The following is a 27126-nucleotide window of genomic DNA, read 5'->3' as shown; positions in this document are numbered from 1 at the left end:
CTTTGACTCTGACACCTTAACTCTGCAGATATAATGTCATAGCCTCTTATCCCTTCCTCTTAACATTACCTGCCTATCTCCTCGCAGCTGTCACCTCTGGTAATACGCTTCTCAAAGCTCTCTTAAATCACTTAAATCACTGCACTTTGAGGCTTTATTTATTTGATACCTTTTAGAAGAGTTACAGTTTCATTCTATCACCTCAAGTATATATTGAGCGACTCAGCAAGAGAAGTTAATTTAGTGCAGGGATAAACACTTGATTTTCATGTTTGGATATTTGCTCATAATTTAAATATTCATTTGGATATTTGTTCGTTTTCAGAAAAGTAATAAAAGCCATTATATTGCTCTGCACGCAGGGTCAGACAGCATAACAGCAAGGGCAGGGAGTCGTGGCCCCTGTGTGTGTTTCTTCGCAGTAAACAGTGGCCATAGACATGTTTTCATAAAGTAATAACACAAGGTTTACTGTGGCTTTTTGCAGCTGAACAAGCAAACACAACTGAAATGAATACAAGTATGAAAGCTTTGTTCCATTAACATACTCTTTGAAATCAGCTCCAAATATGAAATAGCTAAATTCTAGAAGATTTCATACCCCCTCCCCACCTCCCTTAATGAGAAGCAGCATCCCTCACTTTACTGAAGGATCCAGACTTTTTAAGTCGAAAAAAAATCACTGTTTTGGTTCTCGTTCATTACATTCCACATAACAAAGTCGCAACAAAAAATATATACTATATACAATCTATATAAAAATCACTACACAACATTTTGAGCAAGTTGCACACTGTTTAAGCGAGGCATTTCAAAATAACGTGCTTGCCTTTCTGTCCCATGAAATTCTGACTCACTCTAAAGCAGAACGCTTTTTTGACCTAGATGGCTTTCCATAGAGATCACATATATATATATATATATATATATATATATATATATATATATATATATATATATTAGATCTCACATATCACACGGTGCTCTTTTTCATTTACCATTAGGTGTTTTTGCCATTTCTAGTGAATACAAACATCAGATTTTTGTATCCGAATACATGTAAAACAATATTTGTTTGAATATTCGCACATTCAAATTACACTGGCAGCATCTTCCTAATTGATTTATTTAAAATGTCTGATTGACTTAAGGATACCTGCAGGAAGTTGCAAAAAGTTTTCTACTTAAATTCTGTTTGTTAACTTGCATGCAGCTCAGAGCATGTTTTTTATTAACAAGTAGCCCAAGGCAATTTGGAAGCAGTGCTTATGCACAGGGCCACTGTTTCTAAGGATCTTCATGAAGAAGCAGTTGGGAAGTTCTGCTTACTTGTGGGGGTCCATATGCTGCCGAGGAGGCCATCAACACAGCTCCATTTTAGAGAGCAATCTGTAAATAGCCCCCATGCAAGTAAACAAAATGTGTTCTAGAGGAAAAGGAAGAAAGCTGTGTTGGTATTATATTGTCAATTTTATACAAAACTATTCACAAATATAGCTGCAGAACAGGGATGTTATGGGTCACTTGTCAGAAGTGGTAAGACCACACACGTCTTCTTTTGTGGAGCTGTCTTTAGAAGACAGACAAGGCAGACAGAAAATAAACACAGCACACACACACAAATGACCAAAGGTGGTACACTATTTTAAAAGTGTTGTAGTCCAGTGGTGCGCAAACTTTTTCTATGCTGCCCCCTTTTCTTAGCATACACTTTCTAACAAATACATCCGTGAATTTAAATTTTTTTTTTTACACTTGGCGAGTCAACATTTAGCTAACATTTCTAACAAATAAATCTGTGAAAAAATACATGTAACTTCTTTTTTTTTTTTTACACTTGACGATTCAACATTTACCTAACAGATCAATCTGAAAAACATTATCGCTCAGCAATTAAATCTGAAAAAATATATCTGTGTTGCCAGCTAAATCTGAAGCTTACACTCCGTGAGCCAATCTCTCCACTTCCCCGCCTCCTATGCATACAATGCCAAAAAAAATGTACAGATTTCAAAACTTTGAAGAACGTGTTTGTTAACATTTATGTATTTAGCTACATCCGGGAAAAAACACCTGTTAAAATATTAGTGCTTTTTTTTTTTTTACACTCCCCACTCTTCCACGTCCCCATACATGGAAGCCGTCATTTCGGCTCTGTTCACTGCAGGTTCACTGACACTCGCCACTTCAAACATAATTTCTCCGGTTGAGTGATCGTCAACAGCTCATTTAAAAAGGTAAGAAATTAAAAAGATCACGTGACCTTACCGCTGGGATGGCTGCTTGCTGATAGAGCTCCTGTCGCCAATTTGCTATTTCATTTATAAATGAACAACGTACACTCTTTATATTATTTTTTGATTATTTTTTATATAAAAATACTTACGGGAAAGCGTATGAAGAGGCCACTGGGCCTCCATGACTGGGACGTCCGCTTGGCAGAGGTTGCATGCACTTTCCGTGGATCAGTTCAGGAAGCAATTGACAGGGCTCTGCGGCCTGTGATTTGAAACGTAACCGAAACAGCTACTATCCATAACGCTCTTAAACAGGAGTTTTTTTATTTTGCTTCCTCTATGAAACAAATAACTGCCAAGCAGGATATCACCAGAGCTGACTCCATCCACTTTCTTCAGCAGAAAATTCTGCACTGGTATCCGACACTGAAGTCCTCTGATGACCACCCTTTCCTGGAGTTCAATAGAGCGCATCACGTATCCACAGGTGGCCCACAGGATTCCAATAAACCACTTGCCATGATATTTCAATGCCTTCGTTACACTGATCGACAATAACTCCTCCAGGCTGCTTGAAAATCCGCTCCAGTCATCGTATAGGGGCAAAAGCTCACTTTTTACGTGGATTACTTTGCTGTCACCGCCAAGAAGAGGGGGGCCTTTGGTGAAGTGAGAGCGAAGCTTCGCACCCAGAGAGTGTACAATTTCTTGGTGTATCCATCTGTTTTGAAGATTAACCGTGGAGGGGAGCATCAGTCTTTCACTACTCGTTACCTAAACATTAAATACATGGGCTACTAGATTATATGCATGCTGTGTACGGTTGTTCAATTTGAGATTCATTTTTCCTGTTCACAAGGTGGTTTGACTCACAGCAAGTCCACTCAGGGTAATCTGGTTCACGTTGACAATCTTTGGATTGGTTGTAGGGGTGGGTAGGGAGGCTGGGTAAGGTGGGGAGGGTTGGGGAGGTGGAAGTAGGGAAGGGGAGGCTGGGATTAGGGGATTTAGGTGTAGATTGGGAGCGGAACCAGCGAGTTAGAGGGAGTACTTATGTTAACTGTGGTCTGAGATTTCTGATATGCAGTGTTCCCTCTGGCTTTTTTCTTTATCATTCTAAATTTTTGTAACAACGCTCCCTTCTCAGTTTAATTTACTATATTTTTGACAATTGTTGAATTGGGTAGGGAGGGAGTCTAGGGAGAAGTCGGGAAGGGGAGGCTGAGATTTGGGGATTGAAGGGTAGGTAAGGAGCGGAATCTGAGCGCGAGAGGGAATACAGATGTTAATTGTGGATTGAGCTTTCTGATATGTAGTGTGCTCCCTCTGGCACTCTTCTTTATCACCTTAAATTTTTGTAACCATGCTCCCATCTCTGATTATTTTGCTGCGTTTTTGTCATTACTATGCTGCTGTCCTATAGCATATTGCTATATGATGAGTGCCGAGTCCATGTCATATTTTCTTGCTCTCTGAGTGCTACGTCTTTTACTCGTTCATTCTCCCTGACCTTTATCTCTATTTTTGACCATGGGTAGTGCTGTCATTAATTCCTGAAATTTGCGAGGGGCCAATCATCCTGTAAAAAGAGCACAGTGCTTAGATTACCTTTTAAGAAAAAAGGTTGATATTGCATGTTGCAGGAAGCTTGGTTTCAGGTGATGTTGCTTGTTTTTAAAATAAACATTACAATGTAATTGCATAAGTATCCTGTAATATTTTGTGGTTTGTGAAGTCCACAGAGATCCAGATATATTAATGTATTAATTTTGGATCCAAAATATATTAATCTTAATCAATTAATTAAGGTATATTCTTTCTTTGATATTTTAGTTTTAATAGTTCTTGTTTCTTGTTGTAATATTCTTGTTTTGTCTTGATATTATGTTGTATTCTGTGTATTGTGATATTTTTTTGATCTGTATTGTCTCCCCCATTTCCCTCTTCCCAAGGGGTGGGGAAAAGAAAGGAAAATTAATAAAAATCATTGTTCACAAAAAAGGTAAGAACTTGGACTAATTAGCTGTCATTTAACTGTTTATTTAAAATGTTCTATCCTTTAAAAACAATGTTTTAATGTTTTACAGAACTGACCTTTAGTCAAAGTTGCACGCACCTCACTGACGCCCCACACTGTTCTAGTCGATGTATTATTATCTGCATTCTTCCATAGTTTAGTCTTCTGTATACTTTGCACTTTATGTGGAAGCAGACCATTGTGTACAGTCCCCTTGAGAAGTACTCGCCATTATGTTAAACTGGGAGCCAAATACTGCATTATGCTTCAGTTACTATTTGTTTAAAATGTAAACATTCAAGTTCCACCACCTAGTATCAACTAGAAACCTATATTTTTGAGAAGTGTACCCCCAAAATCAATCTACTGCACCACCTTGTAGGCTGTGAAGCAATCATTGGTAAGTTATGCAAGGCAAATGGATTGTTGTTTTGCAGGGATCATCTCATCCAGTCACCATCCCACACTACTGTATGTATGCACTTAAGCTTACATATGAAAATGCTAGAAAATGGCCCTTCATCACACAGGTCTAGAGTATCTCTCCAACCTGCTGACCCGCTATGTCCCTGCATGCAAGCTGAGGTCCTCTGACCCCTGGCTTGCTTGTTATACCCAAGCAAAAGCACTCCACACTCAGACAGCGCTCTTTTGGCTTCATGGCCCAGACTCTATGGAACTCTCTCCCAGCTTTAGTGTGTGTAGCTCCCACAGTCGCTCGCTTCAAATCAATTCTCGACCCACTTGTTCTCTCTTGCTTTCAATGCTATTTAAGCCTGATATCTGTTATTAGCTGTTCTCTAAACTGCTATTTCAGGTTTTTCACTCCATCTTATTCGTATGATTCTGTATGACACACGCAGCCACAATGCTTAGAATTCACATCCTAGTCCTGCATGTAATGTAATATGCCTGTAGTTAATGCACTTGCATTGTAATATGCCTATATTTACTGTATTTGCATTGTTGTTTTTTTACTGTTTGTATTAATGTACTATGTCCTGTATTTCACTGTATTTAATGTATTATGCATTGTTCCTCACTATGTTGTAAAGCACTTTGTGACGGTGGTCCACTATGAAATCAGTCAATATAGATTCTGATTGATAGAATAGTAGCACAGAAAGTATTAAAGTGTACTTTAACTGCACACACATGAGCTGCCTGCGTCGCATTATCATATCAGAAGCCAGAGATTCTGGCTGGGGAGCCACAGAAATCACTGCATTGGATTTTTTCCCCCAGAAGATGGGGTTGAAAAATTGTCTTCAGAGACATTCAGGTCCTGGCAGAGATTTCCCAGGCTAACCTACAGGGTTTAGTAGCTTGGGTTAGGTAAATAAGCTGACTGTAGGGAAGGATTGTAGCATTGAGGCAACATGCAAACTGGTCTTGAATTTCAGCCAATAATTTCAAAAATGAAAAGGCTAGAAAATAAAGTAAAAATAACAATAATACTAATTATAATAATAATTATTATTAGTATTATTAGTTTTACTTTATTTTCCAGCCAGTCAGTAATAATTACGACAAACAATACTGCTGCTGTAATACTGAAAACGTTACCTGACTGTTTTAATTGTTAGTTTTAATCTTTTGGATTTAGTAAAAAAAAAAAAAAAAAATACAAGAAATTCTAGGTTAAATAAGTGAAGTGCTAAATTATCGTATTTCATGCTTAGTTGGAGATATTCACTTACTTATCTCCTTTATCTATGTCTGAATCTACTGCAGCTCACACAGAACAGTGCTGCTGACTCCTCAAGAAGGATACATCATGGCTTCAGAACACATAAGCACTCAGACATCAGTTGCACTACTATACAAAATGTTAGGTCAAAAATGAGCCTTGTTATCAATTCAGATGTCCTTCTGTATATGTTTCCTGATGCTTAGATACTCTAATGATGCCAGAGGATGCAATATACAACAACCTCCATTATGAAGCACGTTGCAGGTTCCAGTTTCAAGGTTGGAATGATCAAATATCTCATATAGTTGATCAAATATTGTTATTATTTTAAGACTGGAGACTTGGCAGGTTCTTTTAATTAAGGTTTTAATCTAGAAATGCATGCCAGTTATTTTAATTGCTGTTTTGACCTTAAAGTGCAAAACATAGAACAAATATTATAGGTACTTCAGAGCTAGTTACTGTATCCTAAACACTACCTAGTGCTGGAACTTCTACTTACATTGATTAAAACATGCTGTAGTGGTTGATTACAACGCAAATAACATTTCCATAAAAAACACACAAAGGATTTGACCAGTAGCTTTAGAATGTATTTGATCAACTTTTATGTGTCCTGTATGCAAATAATTTGATTCAATTAGAAAGGCTGAGTCCTAGTTACATGTAAAGATATGTCAAGATAGTTTTAGTGCCCACACAATGCACGAGTTAAAGGCCAGAACATAATCATTGGAGTTAAATAACTAAGTTAACTATATGAGGTCTGTAGCTCCTGTTGGTGGTGCATCGGAGTTGTATTTTGGTATGTCTAGGCTGCTGTATGTTTATGTACACCACAAAAACATTAGATGGAGGCTCTGTGGTACAAAGTTATTTCAAATAGCTTAAATCTATTTGGAATGAAAATGGTCTCTGTGGAGTGAATAACAAGCAATCGTAACATTTAATCCCAAGCAATATAATACAGTACACAACCGCTATAACGACCTTCATTGTGACGAACCTTCGGCTATAACGAACCTGGCCCCTGGACCCCAAATACAAAAAACAAAAAAAGATCATATAAACACACACTGTCAACATCCCGGTCTGTACGCACGGGACGCCACCTCCGCACTGAAGTCTTTGGTTTTAATAAAAAGTGCGTGCTGTGTAACTATACCTCAGAAATGAAAATCATTTTATGTTGCAACAAAGCTGGAAACTACATAGATCATTTGAAAAAAAGCAGTAACGCAGGCATATCTCTGTCATGAAAAACATGTCAGCAACCATGCGGCAAAGCAAAATTGATTAAAGAAAAAAAAAAACTTGAGGATCTGATAAACTTTTCATGTAAGACTTTTGTCGGGTTGATTTGGAATAAAAGATCAGTTTGAGATTCTGCAAATCTGAAGGTGGAGAAAGAAGACTGAGAAAAATTAAGCAAATGTTGATTTTGCTGATAATAGCATAATTACAGCAATCTTGTTTTCAGCATGCTAACAACCTTTCTCATTAATACAGATATGTTTGAAACACACAGACCTGTTTTCTCCTTGTGTTTTTTCAGAAAAGTTTTTACAGTTAACAGAGCCACAGTATTTTAAGTGCCACCAAAAGGTTTGCCATACGGGGAAGTGAAAAAAAAACAAAAAAAAACTGGCAGTTGATTTTTGGCCAATGTAACACAGTGCGACATGATTGCCTGCCAAGAGACGTGGCAAGAAGAGAGCGGGGCAGGCAAAAAGAGACTGCTCATCTCCACCAATCTGCTATATACTATAGCCAGTGCCAGGTGAGAGCAGCTATATCTGCCAATATTTATGAGAGTACAACACTCATGAAAAACAAGCCATTATAACCCCAAAAGATAAAACCCAAACTGTAAGTCAAGATAATAAAAAAGGTGGCTAAGTTACTGTGAATTAATGTAAACTGTATTTCTGAATTGAGGTGGGTTCAATACCTTTTCCAAGCAGACAAGAGACAAAAATACAGTATTTAATACCAGACATTTGTCTTAACTGTGAACTGCTACAGTTGATCAAGCAAACAAACAGAAATACAGACACAGATTGTACAGGCTGCTAGCTGAGAGTTGGTGTGGTTTTACATTAACCATGTACAACATATCCTGCTTGGAAGGAGATTCTAAAAACGTGTTCTGCATAGCTGCAGTAAAACGAGCAGAAGGCTGATAAGTTGCATTCTGCCATTTCCCTTTCAGAGACAGATGGCCAAATTAGACAATATGCTTTCCAAAATGACAGTGAAATCACATAATTCTGCATGTCTGTCCTTTCACTGCTTAGCTTTATGAAAGTTTATTGCAAGCCGGTAAGCTAACAAGGAAGTCCACGAGAGACCAAGTGTAATTTCTGGCCTAATTGCTAGTGATTGATATGGTGATGTAGAGCTGTGATGTATGGGCTGAGCTTTCATATTGTGAATAAGGAGTAACAGACAGGGCTAATTGTAGCTTGGTGATACTCTATATTTTAACTATCTGTTGTTAGAGATTTTCTAGGTTCATATTACTGGACCACAATGCACATATGTTACTTTCTACCAAATATACTAAATGCTAAGAAGGCTACTATTTTTTTTTTTTTTTTTTAAACAATTTCTTAGATAAATTACAGCAACAATTACTGCATCGGTATAAGAATACATGTGTGCAGCATTCATGTTTATACTGGACACAAAATAATTAAAATTGAGAAGAACGGTAGTTTCTCACGCCAATGAGAATACAGCAAGGATAGTTTACGTGTTTTCAGGGTATTGGTGCAGCAAAAGTAAATCAGCCAAAAGCACCATTTCACTTTTAATTTGTAGTTCCCTACAGTCTTAGGTGAAATGTAGAAAAAAAGTCAATACCTGTTATACAGTAAGAGAAATAAGTCGCCAAAGTAAGGTAAAAATGTCCATCTTCTTTTTCTCCCATTTTTTTGCAGATTTTTGCAGACCCCAGGGAGTTTTATCCACACATGTGTATATTACAGGACATCTGAGTTTCAATGAAAATTAACTTGTTTTGTCAACATGGAAATATATTAGGGAGCGCGCTTATTGTGACATCTATATAATTTCTATTAAATTATGTATTTCTGTTTTAAAATGGAACATTTGCCTGCAAAAAACATCTTTTTTTATATAATATAAATATAAAAAAAGGTCTAGCATGCATGGGATTTTAATGAAACTATAACCTTCAGTTTGCAAGCTTGTTGTGTTAGATTACTTCCAGCTGTCCGTATGGTCCTTTGCAAGGTGCCGGCAGTCAGCCAGCTGAGAATTCCCGGGACTTTGTTATTTTTCACAAAGGTTGCCCCAATTGTTTCTACTAACTTGGCTTGTGTTTTTGAGGCACAATAAAAACGAATCGAACTTGCATGAAAAACACAAGCCAAGTTAGTTAACCCCTAAGTCTGAATTCCTGCCACTTCTTGTGAACTATCACCATTAAGGCTGGAGGTTACTGATGACATGGTTACTACTCCCATAACTAAGGATACCCCAGACTCTACCTTACCTAAGCCAGCAGACCACTTTAAGAGAAAAAACTGGGGAAGCTTGTTTCATCACATTCAGTCACTGTGCTCCAAAAGAGCAATTAAGCAGAACTACATGTTTAAAAAAACTATATATATATATCTCATTTGAAAAAGTAATTTTAACAGCTAACTCCTCAGTTCCGGTCATGCTCTGACCGATGCAAATTAAAACCTCCCTGTTGCCTATGCAAATAAAGCGCATTCCATGCTTCGCTTTCATGAGCCGTGATATGAAAGAAATTTAAAACTAACAGCTATCGAGCAGCTTTTAAGGTACAGTATACAGTGTCTGACAGGTTATAGACATTCAAAGGTTAAATAAATGTTTAAGAGGATAATAAGAATCATAAAGTGATCTATGACCACAGTGGGGTCTTGAAGTCTTGTAAGAGAATAACTGCAATAGCCATAACTTACTGCAAGGACAGAAAAGAAGCAGCTGCTCTCTCCACTTCCCTCAAATGCCTTGCAACTGTTACAAACTTAACAAAATGTACATACTTTTCCTGCAGACCTCAATCCTGTAACAACCTGTCTTGTAAAAACCTTACAAGGATTACCTATCTGTAAATCTGCTTTGTATGCAGAATGTGACAGCATTATGGAAATTAGTAACCCTGTTAAGGATGGCATCTACCAAATGAATCCACATCTGCACTGTAAGATTAATCCAAACATTCTAAGAAATCTTAAGTCATTTATAACATCGCCAAGCCTGTAATCAAGATTTTGTGTTAAATCAAATGCAGAGAGTAGGTGATCGGTCCAATACGTTGCAAGGCACAAGTTGTTTTTTTTTGTGACATGGGGTCAAGGGTTATTTTAACACGTTGAGGTCGGAGATTCACTTATGAATGCATCTGACAAAATGCAAACCCAAATTAATACACATTAAAAATGTTCAATTCAAGAGACCAATGTTACATAAATAAGTAAAGCAAACAATGCACCTTGCACCATAAATATGATAACACACTATTAATGTAGGCAACAGAGGTTGTACTAGTATTTTACGATAGAATAACAGAAATGGATTTCACAAAGTACTGTACTTACTTTATTTATTTATTTACATTTTAAAATGGTGTGCATATTTCTACATGGGGCAAGCACTATACCTAAAGATACAAAATAAACTTGAAGTCCCCCATGGGTAAATCTGCTTGTGTGAGCCACACTAATTAAATAAACTACACGAATCACACTGGAGAACAATAATGTTGATAAAAACAATAAACTCATGAACAAAAGCAATTATTCAAAATCAATGTGTGTGACCTACGGTGGGTAATGGAATTCTAACATTACAGGGGAAAGTTCAATAAAGGCACTTTTCAGTCTGTGACGACAATATCCCTAATCCAGCTAACCTGGTGGAAAAAGCAGTGCATTTTACAAGGCATTGAAGAGCTCCAGCAACTTCGCATTGACCTTGTGTTGAATAACACTGTAAAATTGATTCAGCCCCAGTAATAAAAGGCCATCCGCATTATCTGCATTATAATTATAATTAATACTACCAGCATAGCTGCTGTATTATTTACGATTGGGTCTATGGTAAGCACAATGCAACAATAATATGCACCATCATTTTTTATTGATCTGTTGATGAATGGCTTTATTTCACCAAAACAGTAATGGACAGTTTAACTGTGGGATCTAGTTGCTTCAATAAAAATGTTCATACAACCTAGGTGAATCCGTAGTTCTTTATGTATGAGGGTTATAGGCATGTATTATTAGTATGTGTGTTTTTTTTTTCTCCAGCTAACTGCATCACAAGTACCTCAAGTGTATATTTAAATTAACTACAGGGCCAGCTACAGCCCAGTCCTGATTCTGCCTGTTATTTTAACTACAGTATATACACTGTATAGGACACAACTGAAAATGTTACAAATAAATACATATCCCTGTCTAAACCAATTAAAAATGTCACACTGGGGGACAGCTATTTTTTTTAAGCATTGCATACAAGGACATTTGACAGACCCCCTTGTTATTTATTTACAAGATCTTTAACTGAAAAGGCAGATTTAAGACAAGCTTTGATGTATTTGGTGAGACACGTTCTATTACATTTTCACACACCAATCTTTTCAATCAAAAATGATTACATTGAAAAGGAAAAAGTTTGAGCATTCATTGTTTATTATAAAAATGATATATCTGCAAATGAGACCCATCTCAGTTCATTTTCTTTTTAAAATTATAGAATTTCTGAATACAAATTTGGTGCTAATCTGTTAAATTACATAATCCTGTAGTTCATAGAAGACCTTAACATTGGCCCATATAGGCTTACAAACAATTATAGTAGTTGCCTGTATGATTAAAAAAACACTAATTATCCAAACATGATATATTTTTAAAAAACAAATAAATAAATAAAATAAAAAATTATATATATATATATCCTACTGCATGTACTGTTAGAACAGAGAGGAAAAGTGAATTCACATCACTATATTGTGTAATTAGGAATCCTTGATACTTGCCACTTTCCCCTCCCTCCTGATAATGGCTGTGAATTCTTCCTAATTTTGCTTGAGAAAACCCATATTTGTCCCATATCTCCTCATTAAACCCTTGATAGTTTTCCAATCCTTTCCTCTGATACCATTTGCTATGTTTGTCTGTTTCACTAACTCCTCCACGAAACAGCCTGCCTGCCTTCTCAATCACATGCTTTGTTTCTCATTTTAATGAACAGTTGGATTCTTTTATTTCTCTACAAGTGCTGTATTTGCCTTATCACCCCAGTCCCTTTGAGGGTTACCAATGGTTTTATCCGTGGATGTATCATTTCTTACACTTCATCAACAAGCCTCTCCGGAGCAGCAGATTAAAAACCTCAACATCACCTACCTTCCAGCGCAACTCCCAAATCGTTTGTGTAAAACTCAATTAAACCTGTCCCTACTGAATTTCACATTACAGTACATTAAACAGAAATTCTTCAAGCATGATGACAAAGCTCAAACCCCGGCTTCAGAGCTGTTACTTAGAGCTTTCCTAAACATCACAGTCTTCAGGGTGCAGGGATTTCATTGAAGCCTACACCCCAAGTAAAACAGAAAAAAAATGTATTCAAACAAGGATGAATTTCTGAAATACTGCATCTACCTTCACCTTAATAAATGCATTCGCAACTAAAGATAGTTTTCTTTCTGTCCCTAATTTATAAATACTGCATAATATATCATTTTAGTTCAACACAGTAAAGAATACTGCTGTGACTACAATGGAACGATAAGCTAGCTTTATTAATAAATAAATACATCAATTCATTAGTTAATGTGTTTGTTTTAAAAGAGTAATGACAGAGGAGTTGGCGGATAAAAACTGAGATCCCTACAGCTAGGGAGTTATCTATAATAATGTAGTTTCCATCTACTGGTCCATAGCAAATATAAGGTGAAGACTTTTTTTTTATTTATTATAATTTCTCAACAAACAGTATTCGAAAAGAACACCACAGAAACATTGCATTATGACAAGTTCATAAGCAGTACGAATGTTTATGTTTAGCTAAACTCAAAGTTGTGTATACATTCACTTCAAAACTTTGGAATAATACCAGCAATGAATGCAGAGTATAAAAGCAGAAGACAATCTTACTGCCCTAGTAAACCTGTCTAAATGGGCTATCAGAAGTCATTCAAATATTGGGGTCCCTGTCAGTCCTGTGGGCTTTAACATCCACAAAGCACTTGTTCAGAAAGGGGGGGGGGGGGGGGGGGAGGTTTAACCTGGTGCTCAGGCTGAACCCCCCTCCCCGTGCAATCTAAATTCCCCAACCTAGCAAGAAGACAGGGCCTTTTTGGAAATTAGTATGCATGCTTAAAGGGCTACATACATATCTTCAATTGCTAAGCCTTTTCAGGGGTGATGTATGCCTGTGGATGTCCAAAGCTATCACAAGGAGGGATAACTGACGTCCAGATCCATTGAAGGTTCTGCTTCCCTACAGTATGACAGTGTTTCCGACACACATGCCCACCCCATGATATCAGCAAACTCCTTGTCTGGCTGCAGACCGAGTTTACTCCTTCTCGTCTCAGTTGCTTCCTTTCCAACATTTCACAATACACAAGTTAACAGATCATTTTCTACAGATTTTTTGTGAGTTGAAGGTCAGGGTGCATTAAGACAACTCCCATCAAATGGACAGTCATAACTCATTTAGGACCTTTCATTTTTTTTCCTAGATGATGCAAGTTTCCTGGTAGCTCTGAATAATGATAATTGTACAATTCCTCCGTTATCTCTTTTGAGATAGTAACTGCCCAAGAGAACAAGAAAAACAATTTAAGAATAATATGAAACGAAAAATAGAAAAACTGGATGATGAGGTTTTTCATTAAAAATCATGCACAGTATTTATAAATCTTATGCCGGATAGGTTTTTACACATTGCATGTCCCATAAAAATACCATGTATCACAGACTAACCCATGACTACGCACTCAAGTGAGCACTTAACCACTGTACAAAAAACCCAGATCTGTAAATGGTCAGCAGTGGTTAGAACCCATAATGTCAGTGCTTCATACACAGACACAGCACTGATATATAAATAGAAATCCCAACATCAGAATCTAGGTTGTAGTAGTTTTTTTATAAAGGCTACTACATACCATAATCAATCGCAAAATAACAAAATGAGTTTGGAACTATGAAAAAAATGTCATGTTTCCTATGAAAGAACCACAACTATAAATGCAGGTGTATCCAGCATTATACAGTGGTTAAGAACAAACCCTAAACCATTTGAGCTTTCCTGAACAAGCTAATTTGTTTTAATGATTTTCTTTTCCTGTTTGAAAAACGTAAACCTACTGTAACAAAACTCAAAACACATGAGCATTTGAAGAAACGAAAGTCAAACCACACTACAACATGGATACAATTCCTAGAAAAAAAGTCTTTTGAAAATAACCAACCCTAAAATGTCACATTTTCCAATGCTACAATACACACCTTTACCATCAGGTTTAAAAAAAAAAAAATCAGTGAACATGTGAGATATTAATTGGCATTAATGATAAAATCACTGTTTTTTAAAGCTTTATGACCTTTAACATTGCATCAAAAATAACTCAAATTAGATACACCTGAGATTTTTTGGGACATGGTCTGAATACTGGCTCAAGGATATTCACCACTGGTGTTGCTATGAAATCTCCAGTCTAAGCATTAACTGGGTCCAGTACTGCTTAACTTCTGAAATCTGATGACATTGGTATTTAATCATAAGACAACCATCTGGTATTTAACACAAAAATCTAAATTTCACAGTTATGTTTCAGGTGCCCTGTGGCATAACAATAAACATGAATTTGATTGATAAATTTAAATTCTGTTATGCTTTTTTTTTAATTGCGATCAAAAGAACCAGAATACACATGGAAGCCTATGTGGTAGATGGTCATTTTACAACCATTTTCAACCCTGCTACCTTTAGCCCCAATTCCACCACATTATGTGTGGGTTATCATTTTTGCACGATTCTCCAAAATGAGAAATAAAATAACTGTAAAATACCCACAAGCAATTTGACATGCTTTTCAGATCAATTATGAAGAGAAACGTGTTTTACAAATTTGTACTTCCCTATTTAAGAAGAGACTTCTGAGGATTAGACAATAACAGCTACAATACACTCTTTGGGTAAAAGAACAAGAAAAAGCTCTGTGACCTTTAACCCGATACAGGAAGTATACCTGATAAGCAAGTACCATTTTTTTCATTTTTTGCATAGCATTTTTTTCTCCCCCTTGGCCCTTCTTTCACCTTGCTGCAGCTGTGTCCTTCCATTAAAGGTGGTAATGGCTGGCAGGTTCCCTTAGGCGCTCTCATATTTGTCAGTCATGAAAAAAGAAAGAAGATAAATCTTATTTCACAAGCTAAAGGGCCTATCTCTCGACAAAATAAAATGCAGTCCAAAACACTGCCTTGTGTATTTGTAGGCTGGAGATTTAAACCTTGTCCGCCTTGATCAAACTGGATTTATGACGCATCATAACTCTCCCAACAACATCCAGCAGCTTATTAATTTTATATATTTCTGTCCATTCCATGATATTCCTAGCACTGACAGTCTCTCAAGATAAGCCACAAGCTTTTTGACAGGATAGAGTGCATATATATTTTTCACTGTTCTCCCGTTGGATAGGTTTGTACAGAAACCTTGAGTGTATACTGTGACTCACTGATTCGGCCCCCTTTATTCTCTTTTGCTCTTTTCCTGTCTATTGCTGGAACCTTACATTTTGTAACAACAAATGCGGAATGTATTTTTGAAAAGTGCTACACCTACAGTGCAAAAACACCACGCTTGGTAGGCAGAAGATACCACAACATGTGTGCATCTTGCAATAATGGAATGGGATTTGTACAGCAGCAAAGGTACATCAGCTTTTTATATCAAAAAAATGATGCAGCAGGCCCATTCACTAGTCAGTAGCCCATTCATGCTTAGAAATATGGAGCAGGTGACAGACAACAGGAGTAAAGATGCATTTTATACCACTGGATAGTACTGTATATGTAGACTTGCTACTATTCGATTATTATTTCTTTGCAAAATCGACGATTAATATTGACATTTATTTTTTAAAGAATTTACCGGGTTTTTTTTAAATCTTTATTTTTCAATTCAAGCGGAACATGGGTGAAATCGACCTTTATACTTAACCCCCCAACCCTCCCACCCCCTAGACTTTTTATGCCATTGAGAAACGTCTCATTTAGAGAAACCCCTTTATATTCAACCAGTCGAGACTCCTTAGAGGAGGCAAGGGAGGCAGAGCCTCCTCAACTTTTAAAAATGAAAAAATGAACAGCAATTCTGGCTGCTGAGAGACACGCATTTATAGCACTAGCAGTGGCAGATGGTGTTCTGGTCCTGGAGGCGTTTTTTTTTTTTCTCCCATTAAACAAAGTGTTAGCAGTGGGTGATCGCGTGATCTGAGCACAGGTTTTAATTGGAGGAGACCAGAGGTTTTTTTTTTTTTTTTTTTTTCACCAGAGGAGGCTTTGCCTCCGATGACTAACTCCTGTCTATCAGAAACACTAGTAGATCGGGTGAGCTGAGTATGGGTTTTAATTGGAGGAGCAATCCACATCCTCCCGCCTTTCAGAATGTCAAAAAGGAATTTTACAACTGAAAAATCCTCAGCTAAAAGGCTTCGAAATTAAAAACGAACTCTAAAGTTGCAAGTCAGTCAGTTAGTTCACTGTTGTAGGTATACATATATATATTTTTTTCTACCTTAATGACTGATGACAAATACAGAGAAATCAAAAAAACAATAGTTAATAATGTTGTTTTTTTTTTACTTACACAATCCGTTTTTAAAGCTAACAATACTATTTTTTCAATACAATTGAATAAAGAATGTCTCTTAATGTAGTGTACTCCAATGCACACAAACTCAAACCGAATGGAAAAAATAGAAGCCTGCAGATTTCCGGTTTTGTGTTGTTCGCTGCGCCTGTGGTGTACATAAGTTCAATTAAATCAACCAAGTAAAAATTGAAATCAGTTATTTACTTTAACTCACTGTCAATGTTAATGTGTGATGTTAAAGCTGAAAATCATCTTATAAATCACATTCAAAATCCCTATTTCTGTAATGCTAGTAATACTGAAAAAAAAATACTTTGTTTAAATGTTCAATATTATTTCAAATGTTACCCCTTTACAAGAGATTACGCATGACCTTAGAATGCTATGGGTAAGGCAAAAAACCCAAAACATAGATATTACACATTTTGTGAAAAAAAAGTTTATCCTATATAAATTTATTTCAGTCTAATATTTTGGGGGAGTTGGACATTTAACAAGCTTTAGCGATTAAAATCGAAAAGTAGCAAGCCTATGTATAAGTGTGGGTATATTTATATATATATATAAAATCAGAGACATGAAGTGGGTTTACATCAGCTCGACAAGAACCATAAGGTTCTACCCACAGACAGGTTGAGCAAAAACGCATAGCTTCAGTCACATAGCATAGAGAACAGGAGGATGTAATCAGGTGAAGCTGATGGTATAGGGAAACACAGAGGGTGCAGGGTCAAAGGGATTAAAATGGTGGAGGAGGATGTAAGATGAACAGGGCTGTGAAAGAGCGGTGTAGCAGCAGGCGTGCAGCCTGACAACAGAGAACTGGGGGGATTACAGAGCATGTGGCAGGGAATCATCAAGCGCAGCGAGACACTGACTCCAAATAGCATTGGAATATTCTATCTGAAACAAAAACACATTGGAAATGTGAAAAAACGGTTATCAAAAGTGGCAAAAAAAAGTTATCAAAAGTTATCAAAAAAAAAAAATTATCGAAAGTGCCCCGCCATTTAAAGTGGAGATATCAAAAACACAAGCCAAGTTTCAAGAAACCATTAGGGCAACCTTGCCCAGCACAAATAGGTACAACTGTAAAAACAATGGGGGTCAAGGTTGCCCCAATTGTTTCTACTAACTTGTGTTTTTGATGCAAGTTCGATCTGCTTTTATTGTGCCTGAAAAACACAAGCCAAGTTAATTTGAATTTTTTTTTGCAATATAGGAATCAAACCCAAGACATGCTTCCAATGCTGCTTGCAATGCAGACGGCCTAGCTTTCACGCCACAAAGTTTGTCCTTCCATTTATTTTGCAAGTATTATAGCAAGTAACGAGACAAACCAGATTTTGTAAATAATAATTATGTATTATCCCAATTGTATTGAAAGCTTTCATCTGATTTTGCAAACTATCATAATAAGCTTGATCCGTTAATTTAGTATATTGTACAGTGCTCAAGTTTTGGCGGAACACACCGGAACAGCGTTCCTGCACTTTTTTTGGTAGCTGGAACGTAGTTCCGCCACTTTTTTTGGAACCTCACGTCAACCTGCGTGCTCATTGGAAAAGACAATAATGGTGGGTGGGCAATAATCATGTTTATTTATTTACTTGTTCAATCTATCTGTTCAACTCCACCAAACTTACTGATAGTAAATCCTGATAGTAATGTCTGATAAAAAGCGCATTGGGATACTGTCGTACTTTTCTGTCATTAACAAGAATCTTAAAAAGAACTGTGACAGGTAAGTTACATTTCCATATTTCCACATAAGTGTACAAAACTGTATTTATTAACAATAAATACATAAAAACAGCAGGGGTGTAACTGTTACAGTATGTACACTTTAGCGCTGTACGGTATGTGCATGTTTGTTATATAAATTCATGACCTTTTATTTTTAGTTAATGTTTGAAACACTAGTCTTACTATATATTAAAGTTAAGAAAAGTAACATTTATTTTGGGTTTGTGACCACTGATTTATATACACAATATTTAGAAATTACAAAAGCAAATGTAAAAAAACATAAAATATTTAATTTTTACTCATTATATACTGTGGGAAGAAGGATATGATTTCTATTTTTAACCTAGTATCTGCCACATACAGCCACATATGCTTCAAGTTCAAGTTCTTATTTATCTGCTTGTGCCGGGTCTGGGATTTCGTGCCTAGTAATTGTTGGTAGCTGCAGGCAGAACTTTGCCAAGCCATGTTATATAATCTTGAATTTTGTACAATACCATTTTTTTTTTTTTTTTAATTCAATAAAAACATTTTACGTTGTATGAAGAGATGAGACATTTAAAATAGTAAATGTGAATTTATTGATAAGAAACTTAAGTTACAATTACAGGTGGAACCCTGGTTAGACAAGCTGTTAAGAAAGACGTGATATTTAATTATCGCTTATTTAATTTTAAGTTTTACATTTAATGTACTTGTGTATAACGCTTCCGTGCCACTGTCAGATGTGCTTTGCAGAGTGATGTTATATACAGTATAAAACTCAGGTTTGGGGCTATCAGATAAATAAACCTTTATAGTGCAATATATGTATGTGTATTGCTGTTTTATTAAACATTATTATTATTATTATTTCTTAGCAGACGCCCTTATCCAGGACGACTTACAATTGTTACAAGATATCACATTATACATTATTTCACATTATACAGATATCACATTATTTTTACATACGATTACCCATTTATACAGTTGGGTTTTTACTGGAGCAATCTAGGTAAAGTACTTTGCTCAAGGGTACAAGCAGCAGTGTCCCCCACTGGGGATTGAACCCACAACCCTCTGGTCAAGAGTCCAGAGCCCTAACCACTACTCCACACTGCTGCCCCAAACATCTGAACGCTCATTAATACAAACCATTGCTATGTTCCCCAGCTGTTCGGGTGAACGGGCTTCTACTGTATGTTATTCTTAGTTAATTTTTGTAATGTTTTCATGCAGGGCCGTACCAAGCGGGGTGCGAGCAGTGCGGCCGCACAGGGCGCTAACCTGAGGAGGGTGCCGAATGGCTGACGTATAATAAGTACAAAAAAAAAAAAAATGAGGGGGGGTGTTTTAAATGAAACATATAAATCAACAAATGAATAAATTACAAACATACTTTAACATTGCCTAAATTTAAAATATATGTTACCATACATTGCAAAGTAATCCAAATAAACAACACTAGTATGCATGAAATAAAACTGTTGGGAGTTTGCAAATTCCGTTTTCTCCTGCTTTGGTAAAGAAGTCACACACAATGCTCCTAGCTTGTATGTCATAGAACAACAACAACGGCATATGGCCACTAGATGTCGAAAAAATCCAGCAGCATGAACCGTATTTAACATTAATAGCTATTCAAACTGAGATTATTATTATTATTATTATTATTATTATTATCATTATTATCATCATCAACATCATCATCATTGTTATTATTTCAATGTTTCCAGTACTTCCAAGAGCGCTTGTCCAATCTAGTCATTATATCCATTGAATTTGCATTGGCCAACCCTCTGAACTATGACTATGTCAGTAATGACTTTGCATCACTAAAGAGAAGAAAAGTTCATTTGTAGGCATTAGGTTTAATTTCTATTGGTGCATTCCTTTGGACATTTACAAAGATTTTGTACCCCTTTTTTTCTTTTTTTTTTTCGCTGACTGCAAGTTCCCGGACTTCCCGGAATTCACGGCACCAAGACTACTTATCTAGCAAGAATTAAGGATGAAATAAGTCTTAAAAATGGTCACTATTTTAGATTTTTTTTTTGTACATTTAGAACAATCATAGTCAAAAAAGTGTGCAATTAATATTATATTAATATAACATTAAGAAAAGCATCATCATTCTTGGAAATAATGGAGGTCAGTATAAAGGTTATTGAGGTGAATGACATTACAGTCACGTTGTAACAGTGTGGTTCTTTATCAGATCTACAGTAGGACACCAGTCACACTATTCCATTAATCTCAAAAGCCTTTTATCTCTTTATTTATTTTGTTATTTCATATTTTTTAAGAAAAGTTCAGAGCTTGTAGAACAGGGGAAACTACAGCATTTTGTATATAGAAAGGAAATTTTTACAAAATCCAGCTAGATACCCTTTTTAGTATTAGGTCCCAGACATGTACAGTGTATCTCCAAAATAAAGACTACAGTACTTACAAGCCCTTGCTGTTTAGGGTGTACTATTTTGCCATACCAGTCTGGCCGTATAGAATTATCCTGTGGCACAGTGCAATCAATTATTGTTGCAGCAGAATCATTAATAATTTCCTAATGAAAACGATTCTGTTGATCTCTGTTGTATTTTAATTAAACATAATTACACTGCAGCTCAGAGCTGCGGTAGAGACTCCTTTAGGGTACAATTTTGTTTTAATATACTGATAATGAAATTTTACATTGTGTCAGTTGTTTAGTTATTATTCAGTCTCACTATTTCTCTATGTTCCAGATAACAGATAATAACCTTAGTACCTCCTAGTTCCTGCAGTCTTTTCAAAGGGAGTGTTTCAATTTCACAATTAAATCTTCTTAACTGTTTAAAATATCCCTCCTAACCATTATGTTCTATATGCTACGCTTAGCGCTACATGTACATTTGGCATGCTTTAATTAGGAGAACCTCCAGTTTTATAAAAATGTTCTCTATTAAGAATACACATAAGATTTCTGCACACGCTGCCGCAGCATATTAAAGGCATACAGATAACCCATGTCTTGTCACTTTCTGCTCCACCTCAACAGAAACAAATGTCATTTTTCTCTTCAGTCAAGTGCACCATGAATATTAACTGTGAAAATAACCCTTGTTCCCTGAAATAGAAATGTAACTATTACTGTATGGGTATTTACCTCCTAAAGAACTGAATCCTGAAAATTGTATACCAAAGCTGCTCAGCAAGCCTGCGATGCAGTCATGGCCTGCCCCCAAAGGCACAAAAGGACTGTGCTCACAGATCTCAGCGTCATTTTTCCTTCAAGCCTGCTGCAATCATGGACGCAGCGATCTTGATGGTTAATGTTTACATTTCTATTCCAGGGAACCAGGGTTATGATAATAACCTAATGCTCTCTTTCAAGTACGAAATGTAACCATTACCATGGCAAGATTGCAGAAGGATTGGAATGCTACAAGGCTAAGCCGAGAGGCTGCCCTGTGCTTTACCATACGGAACCCCAGTAACAAGTAGCTAGAGTGAAAACAATTGAGGGATGTGCAAAAGGCATCTATAGCCAGCGGGTCCCCGCCTTCTATTATGGAGAACCAGAGGGTTGATTCCTGGGAGGCAAAGAGGTCTATCTCTGCTCTCCTGAACCTCTCCCAGATGAGGCTCACCACCTCGGGGTGAAGCCTCCACTCTGAGCAGCTAGGGACTTCCCTTGAGAGGAGGTCGCCACCCAGTTTGTCACCCCAGGCAGATGCACTGCCTGCAGTGAGAGGAGACCACTACTGTGTTTGTCTGTATGGACAAGCACATGTCTCCCTCGAATCTCCTGCAAAACATTCTGCAAAGCCAGGTAAACTGCCTGCAGCTCTAAAACATTAATGTGGAGACCCTGCCAAGAGGGGTTCCACACACCTTATACACCCTGGCCATTCCACACAGTGCACAGCCCAGACTGGACATGTCCGTGGTGACGACCTCCCTTCTGGTGACACTGCCCAGCGCTACACCTAGGCGTAGTCGGGCCGGCTGCTTCTACCAAAAGAGTGCCTTTAGACGGTGGTGGTACACTGTCAATAGGCGGTCGCTGTTCAATGTGGGCTGAAAAACCCTGTTGTTGAACCAGGTCTGCAGAGGGCGAATGTGCGGGAAATCTAATGGAACGGTCTGGGAAGCTGCTGCCATCAAGTCCAGAAGTTTCTGGAACGTCACTACTGTAAGGGCTCTGTTGAGCTGAAAGAGCTCCAAACAAGCGACTATTCTGTGCACCCTGCTGTTCAACAGAGTGGCCAGCATGGACCCGAAGGCCAGGCCCAACTTCTCTGCATCATGCACCCTATATAGGGTGTCCATCGACTAGAAACTAGCAGGAGCTGTTGCCAGACGATCCCAGGAACACTGGATTTCAAAAAGAACATGGGCGAGGTGGTGGGGATATGGTTGTTTGCTTATAAATCACCTGCATTCAAAAGTTAAGTCTGTGGTTAAGTGTCTATGAAGAACTATCTAAGGATCAGTTTTTACCCCACAGTACCCCTAATGTAATACTCCAGACTGCCCAACATGAGAAAAGGTTCAACCTGAGGAGAGTCAAATTAACAATACAGAATATATGAAATCTGTCAATGTTTAGCACTTGCTTAGTTTACCGGGTGGTGCTAGTTCCTAAAACTCCAGTTGGATTTCTTGATAATGAATTTCTGCAGTGAAGTCAAGAGTTTTCGTTATGGCTGACTGATGTATAAACTGCAGAACTGGTTGTGTGGTTGTAATAAAAGAAACTGAAGCTTACAATACAGCCACTCTGAAATGTTTTGCAACATTTCAGTAAATGCTCATTATTTTTTTAGACAAGGGAAATATACTAGAATACTTTAGAACAGCAATGTCATTCGATTTAGAACATGAATATCTGTTCATAATAAAGTTATAGAATAATCAAAAGTGTTCTGAGTCTGATTTCTGGCTGTTTGCAATATGTTTTCACCCATAAACACAAATATAAATGGACACTATCCAAGCAATGTGTGTTTCTGTATTGATTCTTATGAGGGGCTCTCTGTCTACTAAGTTTTCTTCAGCATTAAAGTGCTTATGAAACTTGAATACCATTAGTTGATTTCATGTTAAAGAAATTAAATAAAACATCATAGCTCAGTATGTGCCCCATTTTTCCTTTTGAACATCCCATAGCTGGAATATTGAACCCAGTGGACTTGGCAAATTAACAAAGCTTAATTCCCTTACCCAACCACTGGGAACTGGCCTCTTTATAAAAGACTACAGCATGGCTGCCCTATATAGGCACATCTTCAGCTTTCAGACATATCATCTACCATTCAGTAAAGGGAGTTTATCACGTTCACAAACCTTTTAGTTTCATACTGTGTGACCTCACAGGCCAATGCTAAAGACTGCCCCTCTTTTGTCTCCTTTATCTCGACTCTCAACTATATTTTATACATGTACTGGTCATTTAAACCAACGGAATGCATTTCTGGTAGTCAGAGATGTTACTGTATGTTACTGTGAGACCTTTCCGAAAAAAAAGAACATCTGCATTACTTTGCTAATTTGTCTGACCTTGTCATCTTGCAATTTCATTTTGTTTTTGCTTTTAACTGAATTTCCTTAGAAACCTGAATGATGACTTTAAGAGCAGTACATTACATGTTATCATATTTGCTATTTTTCATACTCTGGCTGATCAAATACTCCAGTTATTAAAATAAAGGATTTGAATGAAAGCTTTCAAATATCTTTTTAAGAAGAGGAATGCTAATAAACACAAGAACTCTGTATTTCTTAGAATAATGTCAGCGCACCATTATCACAAGTAATAAATCAAAGAATGTTCCTTAAAGGATAAGATCACTGGAAACCCACTCACAAGACACCCTCGGATTACCATGAGGGATGTGACAGTATGCCATCTTCATCTCTAATCAGCAGCTCTCTGAACCGAACACAGGCAAAGTCCCAGAAAGTAATGTTACTTCAGTTTTAATACACAGTCTATATGAACATCCTGTTCATTGGAAATGGAGCCAGCGGCACTTCATTTTGATTTCAAATGCAGCAGCTGTAAGTAAATCGAGATTTGCCACAGTTGCTGTGAATAACATTGCTTTTTATAACAGAAAACAAAAAGAAATACCAATTATCAAGTGTTGGGTAGTAAATATTGAAGACTCCTTCCCCCAGCCCCCGCTTGCATGCTGTGAGAGAGTCACAGTTAAGCATCTTGCAAGCTGATAGAGTCACAGGCTCAAGCACTGGCATGTCTGTTGTGTAGGTGTTTGACTTGTAATAAGTTTAAGGTGCTATTTATTGAAGTTCCCTGTGAATTTATGGCCTCATACATGAAGCAGCATTTTATACACAGAATAGCTTGGCCCTCCAGGAATGCATTCCTTTAGATTGTTTTACAGCTGTACAAATCAACTTTAATAAATTGCCTGTAATCAAATTAAATTAAATTAAATATATATACCCCATGTTAAATCGTGTGTATATGAAATAACTAACTATTTTATAACTATTATTTTTATTAACTATCTCAAATAATTATCTTTGCTGTCCCTTATTGGTCTTTTTGCCCTAGGAAGTGAAGGGTCCAAAAACCAAGGTTAAAATTATATTTATTTGACAACGTAATACTTGTATAAACAGTCATAACGGGCAAGCTGACTGATATCATGAGATTAATGTATAAATACCGGAGAGATATTAAAGAATTATAAAGTCTTAAAAAAGGCCCATAAATCATGTTATTACCCTTTTTGTTTCATATAGTCTATCTCCCTACTAAAATATTACAATCTAAAAGAACTGCATAATCTTCTTTCACAGCTCATCAAAACTCATGATAAAGAGCACGAAGTTACTGGTTAAGAGGATAACTCCCCAGTGTGGTCTAGTAGTGATTAGTGGCAGACAACTGGGAGACAGAAAAATCTTTGGCTTTCAAATCCCAGTTCAGGCAATGGTTCACTTTGTGTCAAAGGGAAAGATATTACGTTCCAGCCAGAAAAGGAAAAATGAATGTATTTTTGTGTAGGAGTGACCAAGTGTTTAATTATTACCATCAACGTGTAACAGAACAAAACTACAGCCATATACTACAGACTACACAGGGGAAACAGCAGAGGGTAACTATACAGCTATAAGTTATTACTTTGCTTTTTGTGGTGTCCAGTATGTTTTAACTGGCCATCCACCTCTATTCCAAAGGGTCACCTTAAATCTGATAGTGACCAATACTGCAATCCACCTCGTCTAATCCAGTCTGGATCCGTGCAGAGTGCTCATTATCTTACGGCAGATGCCCTCTTTAGAATCTTCAAACTTGCTTTAAACTGTGACATATATTTCAAGTAACCTATATTTCAAGTAACCTCAGCCTCATACATGTTAAACATTTGTTTGTTTTATAATAGCATTAATATCCTTGACAGCGGTCATTGATATTTGACCTTATCTTTCGTTAAGTGCTCTCGCATTTGTCTCTGGACACAGGAATTCTTTAGTACAATCAAATTACTTCTATTGGTTTCAGTTTCGTAGACAACTATATATGGTTGAGAAATGAGGAACAATCCCTTAACATGCATTAACATTAATAGATTAATCAAATGGAACTCAACTAGACAGAAATATGGCCAATTTCTAAGTCTCAGTCTTTGTTGCACAGCCTGCGAAAAAACAAATAAACAAAAAACAAACGGAAGCCAGAGCGCTGTCTCTTTAATTGCCTCGAAAGTGAGATAATGAATGCGCACGCTTACCTTTGCTGTACACAACACAGTTGTTTTTGTTGTCTTCTGCTCCTTGCCAAGTCACATCCAGCAGCCACCTGGGGCCAGTATTCAGCACCACTGGGACTGAACACTTCGTCTTCTGTGGAAGGAAAGATAACAAACACTAATCATTTGCTTATTTTGGTGATTAAAGAAACTTTAATAACCAGAAGTTCTGTTTTATTCTTCACTGCAAGCCCTAAACTCCACGTTTCATAGGCCTAGGCCTTATTCCCCTCTCTGAGATGTGTAGAGATGGGGGAGGGGGGGTTGCTGTTCAGCCTTGTCACCAATCTGAATAGTGGAATTATTATCATGAATTCTTTTTGAATGATACTGGATCAGATCTCTGAGATTAGGAAGATCTCTGGTGGCTCAGAATTATAAAGAGAATGCAGATGACTTTCACAGTGAAGAAAGGGAGTGTTTAGAAGTGAACTTTAGGCACATTGTACTTCATTATCAGCTGGATCTCACTATTTCCTGAAACAGACAGGAAAGAATTTAAGGAATCAGCATCCATTTCAAAGGGCGATCTGGGTTACATTTTATAATACAGTAGCAAATTATTCTGATTGTATAATGTCATTTTATTTTTTCAGTCAGCAGAGATACTGAGCTGTTTTTTTTTTAAAGAAAGCAAGGCTATATGTAGTAGTTTTAAACAAATATTTATGAGGAGGACAAAAAGGGTGTTGAAAAATGCAGCACCTGTGGCCTGATTATAAGGGCCCCACCCACAATTAATTTTATTTTTACTATGTTTTGACAGACATTTTCACCAAAGGGAATTCA

At 37.0% G+C, this 27126-nt stretch overlaps 1 protein-coding gene across 2 annotated transcripts in view; it reads right to left on the bottom strand.

Annotated features, from left to right (window-relative positions):
• LOC117435555 (zinc finger protein ZFPM2-like) overlaps positions 1 to 27126 on the bottom strand; it is a 148406-nt gene that overhangs the window by 25008 nt on the left and 96272 nt on the right. For both annotated transcript variants that reach the window (XM_059012689.1, XM_034058840.3), the window contains one exon: positions 26320 to 26431. In XM_059012689.1, coding sequence (XP_058868672.1) covers positions 26320 to 26431 — 112 coding nt within the window. The remainder of the gene's footprint in view (positions 1 to 26319; positions 26432 to 27126) is intronic.

This window comes from Acipenser ruthenus, chromosome 3, assembly GCF_902713425.1.
Source record: "Acipenser ruthenus chromosome 3, fAciRut3.2 maternal haplotype, whole genome shotgun sequence".
NCBI lineage: Eukaryota > Metazoa > Chordata > Actinopteri > Acipenseriformes > Acipenseridae > Acipenser > Acipenser ruthenus.
The sequence above is the reverse complement of the archived record's forward strand: the minus strand, read 5'-3'. Positions and strand labels throughout refer to the sequence as shown.